At 25.2% G+C, this 14,850-nt stretch overlaps 1 protein-coding gene across 1 annotated transcript; it reads right to left on the reverse strand.

The window, feature by feature from the left end:
• Positions 1-38: 38 nt before the first annotated feature.
• LOC129981829 (geranylgeranyl transferase type-1 subunit beta-like) lies at positions 39-14,350 on the reverse strand. The gene is made up of 9 exons (XM_056092852.1): positions 14,219-14,350; positions 12,220-12,344; positions 11,559-11,620; positions 9,997-10,139; positions 9,684-9,816; positions 8,658-8,703; positions 8,185-8,369; positions 7,807-7,915; positions 39-3,894 (listed from the first exon to the last, which is right to left on the reverse strand). Exons 1-9 carry the CDS (start codon positions 14,332-14,334, stop codon positions 3,752-3,754), a joined length of 1,062 nt encoding a protein of 353 aa, XP_055948827.1. The 5' UTR covers positions 14,335-14,350; the 3' UTR covers positions 39-3,751.
• Between the last annotated feature and the right edge of the window lie 500 nt (positions 14,351-14,850).

Genomic DNA, 14,850 nt, shown 5'->3' on the forward strand with positions numbered 1-14,850 from the left:
AAAATTGCACTTTAAATATTAAAATTATATTGCCACCTTTCTAATATTCACAATAACAATTATATTGAACATTTTATATCACAAGAAAAACTTATTTTTTTACAAGAATTTTATTAATATTACTTACATGTAAATAATATACAAAAACCAAGGTTTATTAAAATATGCATCCACATTTGAAACCGAGCTCAGAAAACTAAATTATCTTAAATAAAAAACATTCAACTGAAATTTATTAAAATAATTGTATTAAATAAGCTTTTTTTTATTGTTAATCAATTTTCAATTTGATTGTTTGATTTTTATATTTAAATATACAAGTCAGCAGTGAAAACATTTAAGTCACAAAAGCAGAGGCACGAGAGTAAAGAATAAGGATTTTAAAACAAACAAAATAAATAACTAAGTAGCAAAAATTTATAATTTGTTTGGAATTATTAATCATAATGAAAGAAATGAGACATACTAAAATAAAAAATATATAATATATAAATCAGAAATTTTTACGACATTGCAATAAGAAATGCATTAAAAATTACTTAAAATTATAATAAACACTGAGCTATTTATTGCAGAGATGAATATTGTTTTACAGAGGAAACTAATTTGATAATCATAAGTGATGAGACATTCAAAAACAAAGGCTGGAGACAATATAATTCAAAACCAGGCAGACACATTAAACAAGAATTTTTCATAGATTACAAATTAAAAATTAAGTTTAAATTGGGGGGAAAAATGGATACTGTGCACTGTGGATAGTTTTGTGCTTGGAGCTTTCATGGATAAAAAGTTACTTCCACAACTGTTTTGTTCAAAAAATTACAAAAAATATCTACCATGTGGCACCAAAAAATGTAAAACTTGCTCTCTAGCTGGTAAAGAACAAATTTAAAATGAAAACTCAAATTTGAAAATATTTTGTATGACATTGCTTTATTAATTCTTGTGGGGAAAACCCCCTCCCCCTTCAAATTCTTGAGATTTTCGGGTCACAAGAGGTCAATACTTGGACAAAAGTCAGACCCATTGCAGAAAAAAAAAAAAAAAAAAAAAAAAAAAAAATCCCTGGTTTGAATCCCCCTGCTTGAGGGTGACCCTCGATAAAATCTTCACGGTGGATTTATCATTTCCTTTTTTTTTTTTTTTTTTAATTCCATTTCCTTTCTTTTTTTTTTTGTTCTTAATAACCTCAATTTAAACTTAATTTTTATATCTAACAGCATAGGTGCACTCTAAATGCAATGTATCTTCCTTTGAATAGTTTTTGACTCTGGAAATATTTATTTTATAAGTTAATTTCATAAATATTGCTTTAATATTATAATTTGTAGTTTCATAGATTACAACTAATACAAAAGACCAAAGAAAATATTCATAAAATATGCTCAATATTTTAATATTATATTTGCATTCTAATATTATATTATATTTGCATTTTAATATTATATATAGCATTCAGTTAGTTAACATTTTTAGAAAACAATTGCATATTTTATAATGACAAACAAAAATACTGCAATGATTTTCTGTTAGGTATAACTTATTATAGATATAACAAAACCTATAAATAAAACTATTTTTAATGAAAAAATGGTGATTTCCAAAACAGAACAAATAATTGATAAAAGTTATTTTTTTCAGTTCAGAAATTTACATTTACATATTTGAACCATTAAGATTTGCAAATTAATCTCGAAGAACTGAATATATATATATTAGTTAGGTTACAATCACACATGAATAGTTTAAAAAAAAAAAAAAACTTATACTAAAAATTGAAGAAAAATATGATTACAGAACAAAAAATTGAGCACAATAAAAAGAAATCACTTCTAATAACAGACACATAATTTTTTGTAAGAAACTGAACAGCATTATAGAAGAGAACAAACTGTTCACTCAAGAAAATAAAAAATCTTGACTAATTTATGTATAAAGTTAGCATGTACCTAACTGGAACAAACTAACTTACAATTTAATACATTCTGCATGCTACAATATCCTTTCTGTAGATGCCAAGCTTCAAGAAAAAATTAATCGTATTTTAATTGAATTCTATGACTAGTTAATGAACAGTTATTTATGTTCACCAGTCAATCATTCACTTTATTTATAATAATAAAGAAATTAATAATATTATGCCAATATCTTGGAGCTCAAAATCACAATCAAATTGAATTAAATTCATTAAGAATAATCACATATATTTGTTCTTAACTAATTTAGGAAGAAATACAGACACTTTTATACAATAAAGAATACACATGTAAACTATGTCTATAATATAAACACAAGTTTAAGAAATAGGGATTTCACTTGCATATTCAAGTTTGATCCCCTTTTTAAAATTTGCAATTTAAAAAGAAATTTGTGCATAAATCTCATGCCTTTGAAAAGGCAAATGCAAAAATCTTTTTTTCACAGTACAAGTTTCTATGAAATTTTCTTTCGTGATTCAAGCATAAAATAAAATCATGAATTTCAAAAATGTTTTTCCCTGCTGATTAAATACATAAAATAATCTATAATAATATATATTTGATTTAATTTATATATTGCAGAAAAAATCATTTCTTGTGAATATTAATAAAGCCAATTCATGCTCATCTGATGCTTTTTGAATACTTTGTATCAATTTCATTTTTATATCCATTACACATTTTATAAGAGGAAAAAAGATGTGATGTCACAGCACAGCAAAAGTCAGTATTAAGAAAAATGAAATGCTTAGTTATACATATAAATTATGTGATTGTGACATCACATTTACTTATTAAATAAATTTGTTGTATTTATATTCATAAATGGATTAGTATCATTTGAGAAGCATATGTTTGCATATGATGTTATTTACTGAAATACATATTTGGCAGGCTGAAATTTAATAAAAATTGCTTCTCTCATTTAAGTGTCATGTTAAAAATGCTTTATAATATATATATATTCAAATGCATGAATTTAAGTATGAATTTTTAAGTCATCTTTATCACAGACTATCATGTAATATATTGTAATTCCAGAAGAAAAATTGCATACCTGCCAAACTTGTATAAAATATAATAAAGTCATGACAGCTTTTTAAAACTATTGTTCCTATACTTAACTACTAAAACTATTAAAATTGAATCAATATTTCCACACTGTTCAATATTTCTAGAAGTGATGAATTTTAAAACTTTGCCGTGCTTGAATTGATAGTTCTTCTAGAATGGCAATATATTAACTAAAAATATAGAAAAATACAAACTTGCATAATATTCATATTTGCAGAATTTTTTTTCTTTAAATATCAAACTAAATTGATAATTATTTCAGTATTAAGTGCTTGTTAACATATTTTTCAGTCTTCAAAAATATTCATTAGTACATTTTATCTTTGAAATATTATATAATTGGGTTAAAGTTACAGTGATATAAATTACATTTTGATTGTTGCTAAAAAATTTTTATAAATCAAAAGGAACTACATTATTTAGAAATAAAAATGTTGAAAAAATGGCTAAAATGCTCATTTTAGGGGTCCCTTGGATTCAAATTTAGATTTAATTAAATTTAACTTATTTTGGGAATTGGTTATGAATTTCAAAGTTTTCTTTTATGGCCTTAATCACTGTAACTTAAACCAACCCATATTCTTTGGATAACAGTTTTATATATAAACAACAGCCATCTGCTAAATATACAGATAAACTCCAGTCTATTTGATTATTCTCAGGACAATACAAAAATCATTCATACATATTTGAGGTCAACTTTGTACTTTCCATTGCTTGTGTAATTTTGACAAATAGTTGGCAGCTCTGTGACTAATATTCAACCCAGGATGAGTTAGAGGAGAACCTTTGTCATGTAAGAATAATCCACTTATTCCTAAGTAAGTATGCATCACATCTAAACAAATTTTAATGAACAAAATTAATAGAAAGTAAAAATAAGGAAAATGCAGAAATTTTTTTTGAAAGCTATACATAAAATATTCAAAAACTTTAAATACACACTTTGAATAACAACACAAATAATTAGTAAAAAGTTTTATAACTCATACAGATGTAAGATCTGGTTGTTTTTATCAACAGTGCATCATTGTCCAACGACTACAGAAAAGCTTAACTGATGGAATTGAAAATGGTGCTACAATGTCAGTTAGAATTAGGATGCATTCTCTTTATATGCATTGTTGATAGTGCTATTATTTTACTGTATCTCTTAACAAAAACAGAGAAAAGCGATCAGCAGTTAGATTTGGGATTTTTTCAAATGAAATGCTAGCTCAAGTTATTTGATATCAGTGTGCATGTAACAAATTTAAGCACTTTTGTACATGCTTACATACATAGACTCATGCAATTTCAAAGCATAAAAATTTTTTTGATTTATAAAAATGTGTACTTTTTGTGTACTGTGTAGATAAGTATTTTTTTAAATTTTACATGTGCATTTTTAAAATTTAATTCTAAATCTGTTCAACATTTTCTATTGCAAAATAGAGAATATCCTTTTAATTTGTCACAAAAAAAGTGTATTTTTTTAACATTTATAAAATGGACAAATTAGCATTCAATTTTGATAAAAAAAATCATATTTTAAAATATTGATACTTATGTAGAAGGATAGAATGACCTAAATAATTTTTGCATAAAACATAATTTCAAAAAATTATTTTTACATCTAAATTGAATCGAAAATTATAAAATACATTAAAAAATCAATTAATATTTTATCCTCCATTAAAGACATTTCAAGAAACATTTAATATATTTATATATTTTTATTTTATTAATAATAATTTTTAAAATCTCAATAAATATAGTATTTATGGATTCAAATCAACTAATTGTGGAAAAAAAAATCTAAAATCTTTTGACAAAAAAACACAACTTTTTATATCTTAATCAAATATTTTAATATGATATGGCAATTTCTAAAAATGGCTATAACTTTGTTTAGAAATTGAATTGAGCCACATCATTTAATGAGAGTGTTAACCTTAAGTAATAAATGATACACCGATTGAAAATTCTGAAAGTTTGATTTAAGAAGTATTGATGAGAATCTAATCGTCTCTATATCTGTTACAAATATCAAAGATTTGTATAATTAGTAAATTGGAATATCTTTGATAAAAATGGATTAATTAATGGCTCAAAATAATAAGGGAAGATAATTTGTATAATACCTATGTAATTATACAACAGAATCACAATCAATCAATGAACAATTTCAAATTAGCTCAGAAAACTAAATTCATAAATACTACATCATACAAAAAGACTTTTATCATTGTAATTTTAAAATGAAAAAACAGAAAAGAATGAAATAAAGTCTAAATTTGTACAATTTAAAAAAATAATGAATTCGAATTCATTTATATCTTGTAGGCCATGCCTTAGTCCCTCTATCAAGGAAAAAAAAAAAAAAAAATATCTAAAAGAAGAAATTTTCCCCAAGAACAATTTTGCAAGTGACTTTTCTTTATTTTATCAGAGGCATTATGAAACTTACTATTCACATATGAATGACTGAGTTCTGAACACTATTAAGCATACATGTCTTGATATGACAGTCACCAGTAATTTTGAAGACAGAAGATATAGTTATTTTTGGACAATTACACTACAGTAAATCACTGGATTTAAAAATTGATCTGAAGTTTTTGAAAGGAAGCAAGGTGCCTCTAAATTGAAAACATTATTACAACTCCAAGAGTACTTACTATACCTATTCATTTTACAAAATAAATATGTAGATAAAAATTGCATGCACTTTACCATTGATGACATGCATATGTGAAAAGTTTCAGTGCATTTCAAATTGTAAAACATTATATAAACACTAAAAAGGCTTAAAATAATGAATAGTGACAGGAATGTGTAGTAGCTGATTCTTTTTACAAAATAAATGGATAGATAAAAATTGCATGAACTTTAGCACTGACAACATGCGTATGTGAAAAAAACATTTCAAATTGTTAGACATTTTATATGCACTATAATGGTTTAAAATAATGAACAGTAGTAGGAGTGTGTGGCTGATAACAGTTCAATCAAGATATAAGTCCACTGGAATGCATACTAATAGATCAAGAAATTAAGATTTGCATTATATCGTGCAAAAGATGACAACATGAATTCAAAAAGATGAATACAGCTGCTCTAAACTAACATCAATAGGACCTACAATTACCATGAGTTGGCATAGTATATTTTTCTAATAAAATGTAATTGTCTATTGGTAGTTATATCTTTGTAATATCATATTCACTCATTATAATTTAAAACCCCTTTTATGAAATTCAATATGCATCATTGGATATCCGAGAATGGATGCAGACCTGCAATATTGTATTATTTGCAAATATTTAAATAAAATGTTTTTTCTCAGGTGTAAATACATTGCATAAGCTATAAAATTCTTACATGTAAAATTTTTGAGATGAATGTAATAAGAAAAATGTTAAAATGCTGTTTGGAAAAAGTTGCTGAAATACACAAGTAACACGTTATTGCGATTGAATTTAGATGTATAATTTGAGTGTCAGACCCTATTTCTGTGTTTTTTTCAGTGTAAGTTTAATTTAAATTGTTTTAATTAAAGAAACAGAATTATATAAGTTAAAGTTAATTTTTTTTCAGTGGTGGGATGTAATTATTTCTTTTGAAATGCATAAAATCAAAATAATAAGCTACATAAAAAAATTCTAAGAATTTTGACAGAATTTTTATACTCCATTCACACAATGAGTTATTCAACTATGGGATAAATAAAGATCTGAGGAAAATTTGAGATGACCATTATTACACTTGAATCATATAGATTGTGTCCAATATCAGGCAGCCCATGATTTCCTGTGGGACAGACACTAATTTAACACTGACTCTTATCAACTGTCCACAAGAGTTAACTTCTTCATCATATAAAACATTAAAAGTTACAATGTGTATTTCTTTAACAAAATTTGTTAGCAATAGAAAAATTAATTAATGTGCCATTAGAATTAAATCATAAAAAAGGAATACTTTGTACAGTTTGTCCACATCTTTAGCATCATTAGGCTCTGAACAAAATTTGATGAAATTTTCCATCTTTTTGTCTTTTATTTTCATACAAAATTTTAATAATCTGTATTTGTGCCATTGACAATTGTACATAAGAAAACTCCATAAAATATCAAATTTTAAATAAAATACACATTATTGGTGATGTCATCAGTTTAAATTGCTAGTTTGAAGATTATGGCACACAGTTGGAAAACTTAGTGAAAAATTCAGAACTATATTCTACTATTCCTCCTCCCCCTCAGGGGAGAAAAAAAAACACCCTTAGCTAAATGTGGAATAAATTTTTGATTTAACAATTAAAAATACAAAAATAAGGCTAGTGGAATGTCTAAAACAATAGATTCTTTTAACTTCCATGACTTACTTGATAACCAATTCATTATGGAGATAAATTTTCTTTTAAGTATTTGGGAACACAGGAATATCTAGCAATTTTACATCAAATGAAACCATAAAATATCTTTCACAGTGCTTTCTTCAAAGGTATTTTAATTACTTTCGCAGAAGAGAATTTTTGTTATCAAATTGTATCAAAATAGATAGAAAAATCAAAAATAGAGAATAAAATCTTATTTCAAAGAGCAAAACAATTAATTCTTTTTTCTAAATTCATTTTTTAATTCTGAAAAGATTACACAATTTCACTGAAATTTAACCTATTGTTTCAACAGTTTACAGAATATGCTAATCGAAAAAGAAGACAAATTTTAAAGTTTATTTTTTAATATCAATATAAAAGACATACCTGGGCAATAATCAACCCATTTCGCAATGCCGCCACAAATTTCATCTTGAGTTGAAAGAACATATCTTGAAACTTCGGAATAATTCACAAATTCATAAGAATCTAAAAGCTACAAAGGGAAACATTTTTTCTAGTTCCAAAAATAGTGCATGATATTCATGAAAGAAAAGCTAAAGACAATTAAGAATGTAAAAAAGTGGAACTATTCAAAGTGGAAGACACAGAAATAATATAGTATTTTAAAGAATATTCACAAACTTGATGCAGAAATTCATCATCAAAAATCAAATCTCTTATTTTTAAAATACAAATGTGTGCAAATTTATTTTAATAGCTAATTTTTAATTGGAAAAAACAATGCATAAGAAATTTCAATACCTTTAATGTAGCACCAACCCAAAATGTATAACAAGTATCATCTGGTTTATTTGGTCGTCCATGAAAACCATGATTTTGACGAAAAACTAGCCAACGTTTCAAAGTTCTCAAATCGTTTTCAGTAAATGTACTTTCTAATCTACCCATCAGCCATAATGCTGCCACTGCACAATAAGTAGAGCCCCCTAGAATGAAACCAGCAAATGAAGAAAAATTTAAACAATAATAAGCAGAACTTTATGTGCTAATATTTTATAAAGAAATTTCAATAATAATGGAGGAATTTATAGTTTTCCATCTAATTTCTCACTGAGTTCTGTAATTTACTATTTTTGATTTCCCATTTCCAATAAACTAATAAAATTCACAGCTATTTAATGCAAAGAAGTTTGGCTTACTTATTTATTTGTATTTAGAAAGTGAAATAAACTTGTGAAGTTAAAAAAATAATAATAAAGAATAATAAAACTTACCATGAGATTCTAAACCAGGACCTTGTCCTATGCCACCATCATAATTCTTAAAAAAACAAAATAAATTACTCCAAAAAATAAATAAAAATAGCAAATTTATGTGCTTAAAAATTTAAAAGTACCAAATAAATCATTTCTCCCTCTCTCTTTTTTAAAATCAGAAATATCACATACAGTGCACATAACAATTTTTTTCCAATAGTAATTTATGATCATGCTACATATATTGTCTTATTTGAATTACATAAAGTAATTAAAAATTATTGAAAAAAAAATACTACGTCATAATTATGTAAAAACAATAAAACAAACAGAATGATTTAGAGAGGCATTGATTAAAAAGCTATGGATAGAAATCAAGATTTTTCCATTTCTCAATTGCCATTTAATAAGCCACATTAGCTATTAAAATTTTCCAAATTCTAAAGTAGAAAGACAAAGAAGTGGAAAAAAAAATTATGCAATTATTATGAATATTTTTTTTCACATCTTGTATAAACATGAGATTCTATGTTCTTGTCTAATGCTTTTTAAAAAAAATCAGTATTGGTAGTATAAAAATTTAATTCCTTCTTTTTCTTATGGAGTTTTAAAATTGGGAATGATGATATTGCTTATTAAACAACAATATATACATTTTTAAAATCAAAGTAGCAAGCAAAATATGACTTGGATGATTCAAATGCCTTATAGTTTAGCTTTTTTTTATAAACCTTTATAAATTTTTATGAAAACAATTTATGACCTCATAATTATATTTACAAACTGATAAAAAAAAAGCAGATTTGAAATCAAGGTTTTAAAATAAAGAAAAAGTAAAATTTATTTCTCTATTTCAGTAATCAATAACTTTATTAAGGCCTACAATTTTATGTTTTCAAAAATAACAGAAATAAAAAAATTGTTGAAAGAGAACTGAAAATTACCAAAGAAAGTCTCTTATCGGTTATATAATAATAACAATAATTATATATCAGTTTATTTACAAATTATTAAGAAAAGTTTATAAGAAGAAAAAAAACTTACCCTACTATTTTGTATATATTGAATAGTTTTTTCAACATCAATAGAAGACCAATCCTGCAGAATGTAACACACACAAGCTGCACAATATACAAATCTCATATCACTTTCACAATCAATATTCATAGGACGAAAACTAAAAATAAATAATTCCACAATATAAGATAAAAAAGTATGCTAAGTACTTCAGGAATTGATTAGAGCAGTTTTTGTGAAAATTATATATAAAATAAAATAAATTTTAGTCAATATTACTAAATGAGTTTATTTATAGAACTCATTTAAAGAAAAAACAGCATAAAAAATACTTGATTACCTTCCATCTGGAAGCTGCAATTCTTTTAAACTAGACAATATATTTTCTTTTTGTACTTTTGATAAATCATCACCCAAAATAATTAATGTTGCCAAAGCAGTATAAGTCATTGCAATATGCGCTTTATCACAGAGATCAGAATTCTAGAATAAATAAGAGACATTCAGCAAAATAATTTTTTCTCAAGTATACAAAATAAATATTTCTTATTTGCTTACCTTCATAATTTATGACATTTACTACTAAATTAAAATAATATGTCAATAAATGATACACATCATGAATACACCATTTGGCACCTTTTTGGTAAACAGAGGATCTTGGCAAATGTGTACTAATTTGGCACCAAAAATGCATAATTATAATAGAAAAGTATTGAATTGGGAAAAGGTATAAACCATATGAAGAATATATTTAAAGCTTCATTTACATTTGTGCGAATGTAAAGATTCAGGGGCAGCCAATAACATTATAAAATATTACAATCAAATCTCAGATACAAACATGATACTTAAAACAAAGTTTTTGACTTGAGCCATATAGGATTAAAAAAAACCATTAATCAAAAAGCAATTTAAAATTTATCATTGATTCTTATCCAATAGACTTTGAATGATATAAGTTTTGAAAGTAATTTTTACATAGATACATATATAAATATGTCATCATGATAAGACCTAATTTTTGAAAACAAGATTCCTGTTAAGAGACACAATAATCAATCATTAAAAATTATAAACACAGAATTTGCTGCCACAATTTATAAAATGAGTAATTAAATTTGTATAAACTGGATTTCTATCTTATTATTCTTTACTTAGATAATGGCATTACCAAAAGATTTTAATAGGTTTTGAAAGGTGAGGAAACATTAATTGCATGGGATGAACTCAAAATTTGTTGAAATGGTCTACTTCAAACAAGTCTGCAGCAGACATTGAAATCACTGAAAATCATATACTATTTGAAAATAATACTGCATATATTATTAGATGCAGAGAAGAGTGAATAAGCATATTTTGACATTCAAAAAGCTGGAATAATTTAACTTAATTATATGAATACAATTAATTTAGTTTTATTCATTATTTTTCTTAATTTATTTTGAGTTTGCAGATTATTAGTCTTATATACAATATACATATATTTATGCAAACATATAAACTTATATAAAAGCCCCCCCCCCCAAAAAAAAAACCAAACATATCTCGAAATCTTGTCTAACTAACTTTAACTTAAATAAGTGTAGTTCTAACCTTCCAGTTCTCCTTTCATAAAGATTATGCAATAATCTTTTTGTAAGTAAATTACAAAAATTATTAAAATATGAAAATGAATATGCTGATGTACATGAACAGTGGATATCATAAATATTTAGTATATGGCAGATTAAATAGAAAACAGATAATATATTAGGATGAGTGTTATAGTTAGTGCTAAATATTGAATTATGTTTTACAAAAGAAACATCTATATCATATATGTTGCTGTAAGATATAAAATTATATAGAATGAGAAAGTTAATTTGAAAGTTCTGTTATACTTTCAAGAAAATTACTTACATTATTTGTGCTAATCATGCAACTAGTTGAACCACGGAAGCCATAATCAACTGGAACAGTATCTAAAAAAATATTTCAATAATTCACAAATGATATTTTTTTAATAATAATAATTTTTTTTCCATTTTTTTTTTGGTTAAACATGGTAAAACTATTAAAGCTGTATATTAATGAACTAATTTTGAGAAACATAACTTTTAGGTCATATGTTTAACACTTTATTACTTTAATCTGCTATTATTATTTATGAAGCTAATGCTGCATAAACACATTTTAATTTAATTTAATTTAAATTCTGTTAACAAAGATGAAATTTTGTATACATGTGTTCTTGACAATAATACATTATCTTAATACCGTCAGAATGTAATTAATAATAAATTTCCTAGAATATTAATTATATACAAGTGGTAAAGTAAAAATTTAAGATATTAATTAAAAAAAAAAAGTAAAATTATTAACACTGATAATAATGAAATATAAATTAAACAAGGAAAATTAATAAAGATAAAAGTAGAAAATAATTAAAGTAAAAAATTCTCCGTTTTAGAATACTCATAAAAGTGTGCAAATTTTATACAAAGAGCAACAAAGAAAAACCAGGGAGAGTAAAAAAGACAAGAGAAATGCAAAATCATTACTATTTTTAATACAAAATTACCATCTTCACTTGCAACAACCTGCATAGAATATATCCAGTCAATGAAGTGTTGTTTGTCATCTTCAATGTTATCTAAGGCATTCAAGTGATCAAGAGCAGAAATAGCAAAAAATGCTGTAACCACTCTAAAGTAATAGAAAGGGAATTTATTATATAATTAGAGACAGGAAATAAATGATAGCGAAACTGTACAAATAACAATTTTAAAGGGAAAAAAAACAAAAACAATACAACCAATGATAATTCCTAAACTTTATTATGAGTGGTGAAGAAAAACATCTCTTTTGATAGTAGAAATGTTATTTATTCAGTAATATCAGACTGCTGATACAATTTTTTTAAAATTTATTATTGAAAACTAATAAAAAGTATTTAATTACTCTTGCATCAGTTAATGAGAAAAACTAATTTGAAAATATACTCCTTTTTTATTTGCATTTTTGAAAAACAATCTTCATTTGAATAATGATTTAGACAAAAGTAATATACAGGTATGACTTGGAACAAAATAAGCTGAACTTCACATAATAATGAAATGTGCCATACATAAATGCCGAGATGTAAAAAAGGTATGATTATTACATAAAAGAATTTCTGAGAGGTTTTCTTTCCCATACAGCTTTTACTAAGAAATTATTATAGGAATTTTTTTTGACAAGTGTTAATCTTAGTTATCTTTGGAAGTTACGCCATTGGTGGTAGGGACTTTTATCTCTTGGCTCGTAGTCTGAGAAGTAAAGCATCAGTAATTTTTTTTTAGTGCATGTTAGATATAATTATATAAAAAGTGGGATTTGAATCAGGAAATAAGAGAAAATTTTAGAATTGCTATGGGCTAATTTAAGATAAAAACAAGGACTTAATTAAGATTTAAACTAGACTAAGAGATTTCAATGTATCTATCTATATATATTAAAAAAGAATTGTTTCCTTTCCATAAAAATTCCAGAAAAATGATTTAAAAAAGTTTTAAAAATTTAGGTATTTTAGGAATGAAAGAGGACCAGACAGGAAACAAATGTAAAAAAGTTTACTTAAAATTTTTATTATGATAATGGTTAAATGCAAAACTGAACATCATCATTTCAAATGTAAAAACTTATATGGCAGTTTGGTCTTGTATTTTGAGCAGCCTGTACTTTAATTTCTAATTGCATTGATGTCTCTTGAAATTATAACAGGATTTTCAATTGTCATCAATGTTTTTAATAAAATTATTTTAAAAATAATTGAACAACTCAGTAGGAAAAGCCGACAGACATTTATAGAAAAAGAAAATTTGTGATAACTTGTAATTTAAACTTTTTTTTTTAAAAAAAGAATTATTATAGTATTGAAGTGACATTCCCTTACTTGTGTTTTTTATAGATACTAAAAATGCATTTTTGTATAATAACTTTTACACAACTTCCTTGATTCAACTAAATTAAATCATCTTTCATCAGCAAGTCAAAATCAATCGTTTACTGATATGACTTAAAGAACAACTAAAGTCCATCTATTTTTTTACTATTATATACAAGCATGACATTGAAAACTTACAATAGCAATGCAATCAATAAAAAAAAAGTTCAAAGTTCACGGAAAATCTTTTCAATTTTTTTAAACTCAACAAAAATATAAAATTATTTCATTTTAATGAAATTAAATATTTTATGAAAGCGATAATTTGGCATTTTATGAGAAGCTATTCTAAGAGTCCAGGTTAGTTAGGCGATTGATCATTAATTAGCAAACAATAAAAATCTTCCAGTGTCACACCCAAGACTGAAAATCGGACAAACAGACGAATAAAGAATCATTAAGCAATTCGTAATTCATTTTATAAATACTTCTGTTATTGGTGGGATATTAAAAATAAACCTATTAATAAAGTTTCAGATATATAGTTTAGTTTTAATTTATTAATAAACTTTAAAATGTTGTATAGTTATACAATTTTATGTCTGTACACTAATTATTTAAAAAAAGTGTGCATGCATGTAAAAATATGATTTACCTTGAAGAATCTATAGATTGACATCTTTCCGGTAAAACGCCAAGACAACGTAAACAATATTTTACATGTTTATCTCGGAGAAATTTCTGCTCTGCATCATTTACCGGGAATTCCATGTTCAACTATGTTTACATTTATTGTTCAAGATACACTTGCGAATACAGTTACAGAGGTATTTTAATCACCAGCATAACCAAGTGGAAAGTGAAATATTTTAGATGGCTTCACCAGAAATGAGTGCCAGCAGTTACTACTTTGGAATTAGGATTGGATGTTTCTGTTTAGCCTCATACTTTATATTAGATAGGCAAAAGTATTTAGTTTCACATACTAATGTAGACTAAAAGTATCAGGTATTCGGTATCAATTTTTGGACTCAATCGACACCGACTGGTAATTTCTTCGGTTCCATTAGTTTTTAATAATATTTGGGTAATACTATAACAATCTGATATAGTATAGTTCGGTGTCTTGTTATAGCGATGCTTTCTTGCTTATTTTTCATACATGTATATATTTCATACATACCGTTGTAAATTCTTCGTCCTCTCCTATGCTAACTTTATCAGAAAAACCTTTCTTTGTTTTTTCCTTGCCCATTCATCAGTCACTATTGTCATATTTAAGGGCCG

The sequence above is a fragment of the Argiope bruennichi genome, chromosome 8 (genome assembly GCF_947563725.1).
Source record: "Argiope bruennichi chromosome 8, qqArgBrue1.1, whole genome shotgun sequence".
NCBI classification, from domain to species: domain Eukaryota; kingdom Metazoa; phylum Arthropoda; class Arachnida; order Araneae; family Araneidae; genus Argiope; species Argiope bruennichi.

Excerpts from the sequence above, each read along its gene's own strand:
- LOC129981829 (XM_056092852.1), bottom strand. The coding sequence starts at position 14,334 with ATGGAATTCCCGGTAAATGATGCAGAGCAGAAATTTCTCCGAGATAAA. Across the intron at positions 12,345-14,218 it reads CAATCTATAGATTCTTCAAG|AGTGGTTACAGCATTTTTTG; the intron begins GTAAATCATATT and ends CTATTACTTTAG. Across the intron at positions 11,621-12,219 it reads GGTTGTTGCAAGTGAAGATG|ATACTGTTCCAGTTGATTAT; the intron begins GTAATTTTGTAT and ends ATATTTTTTTAG.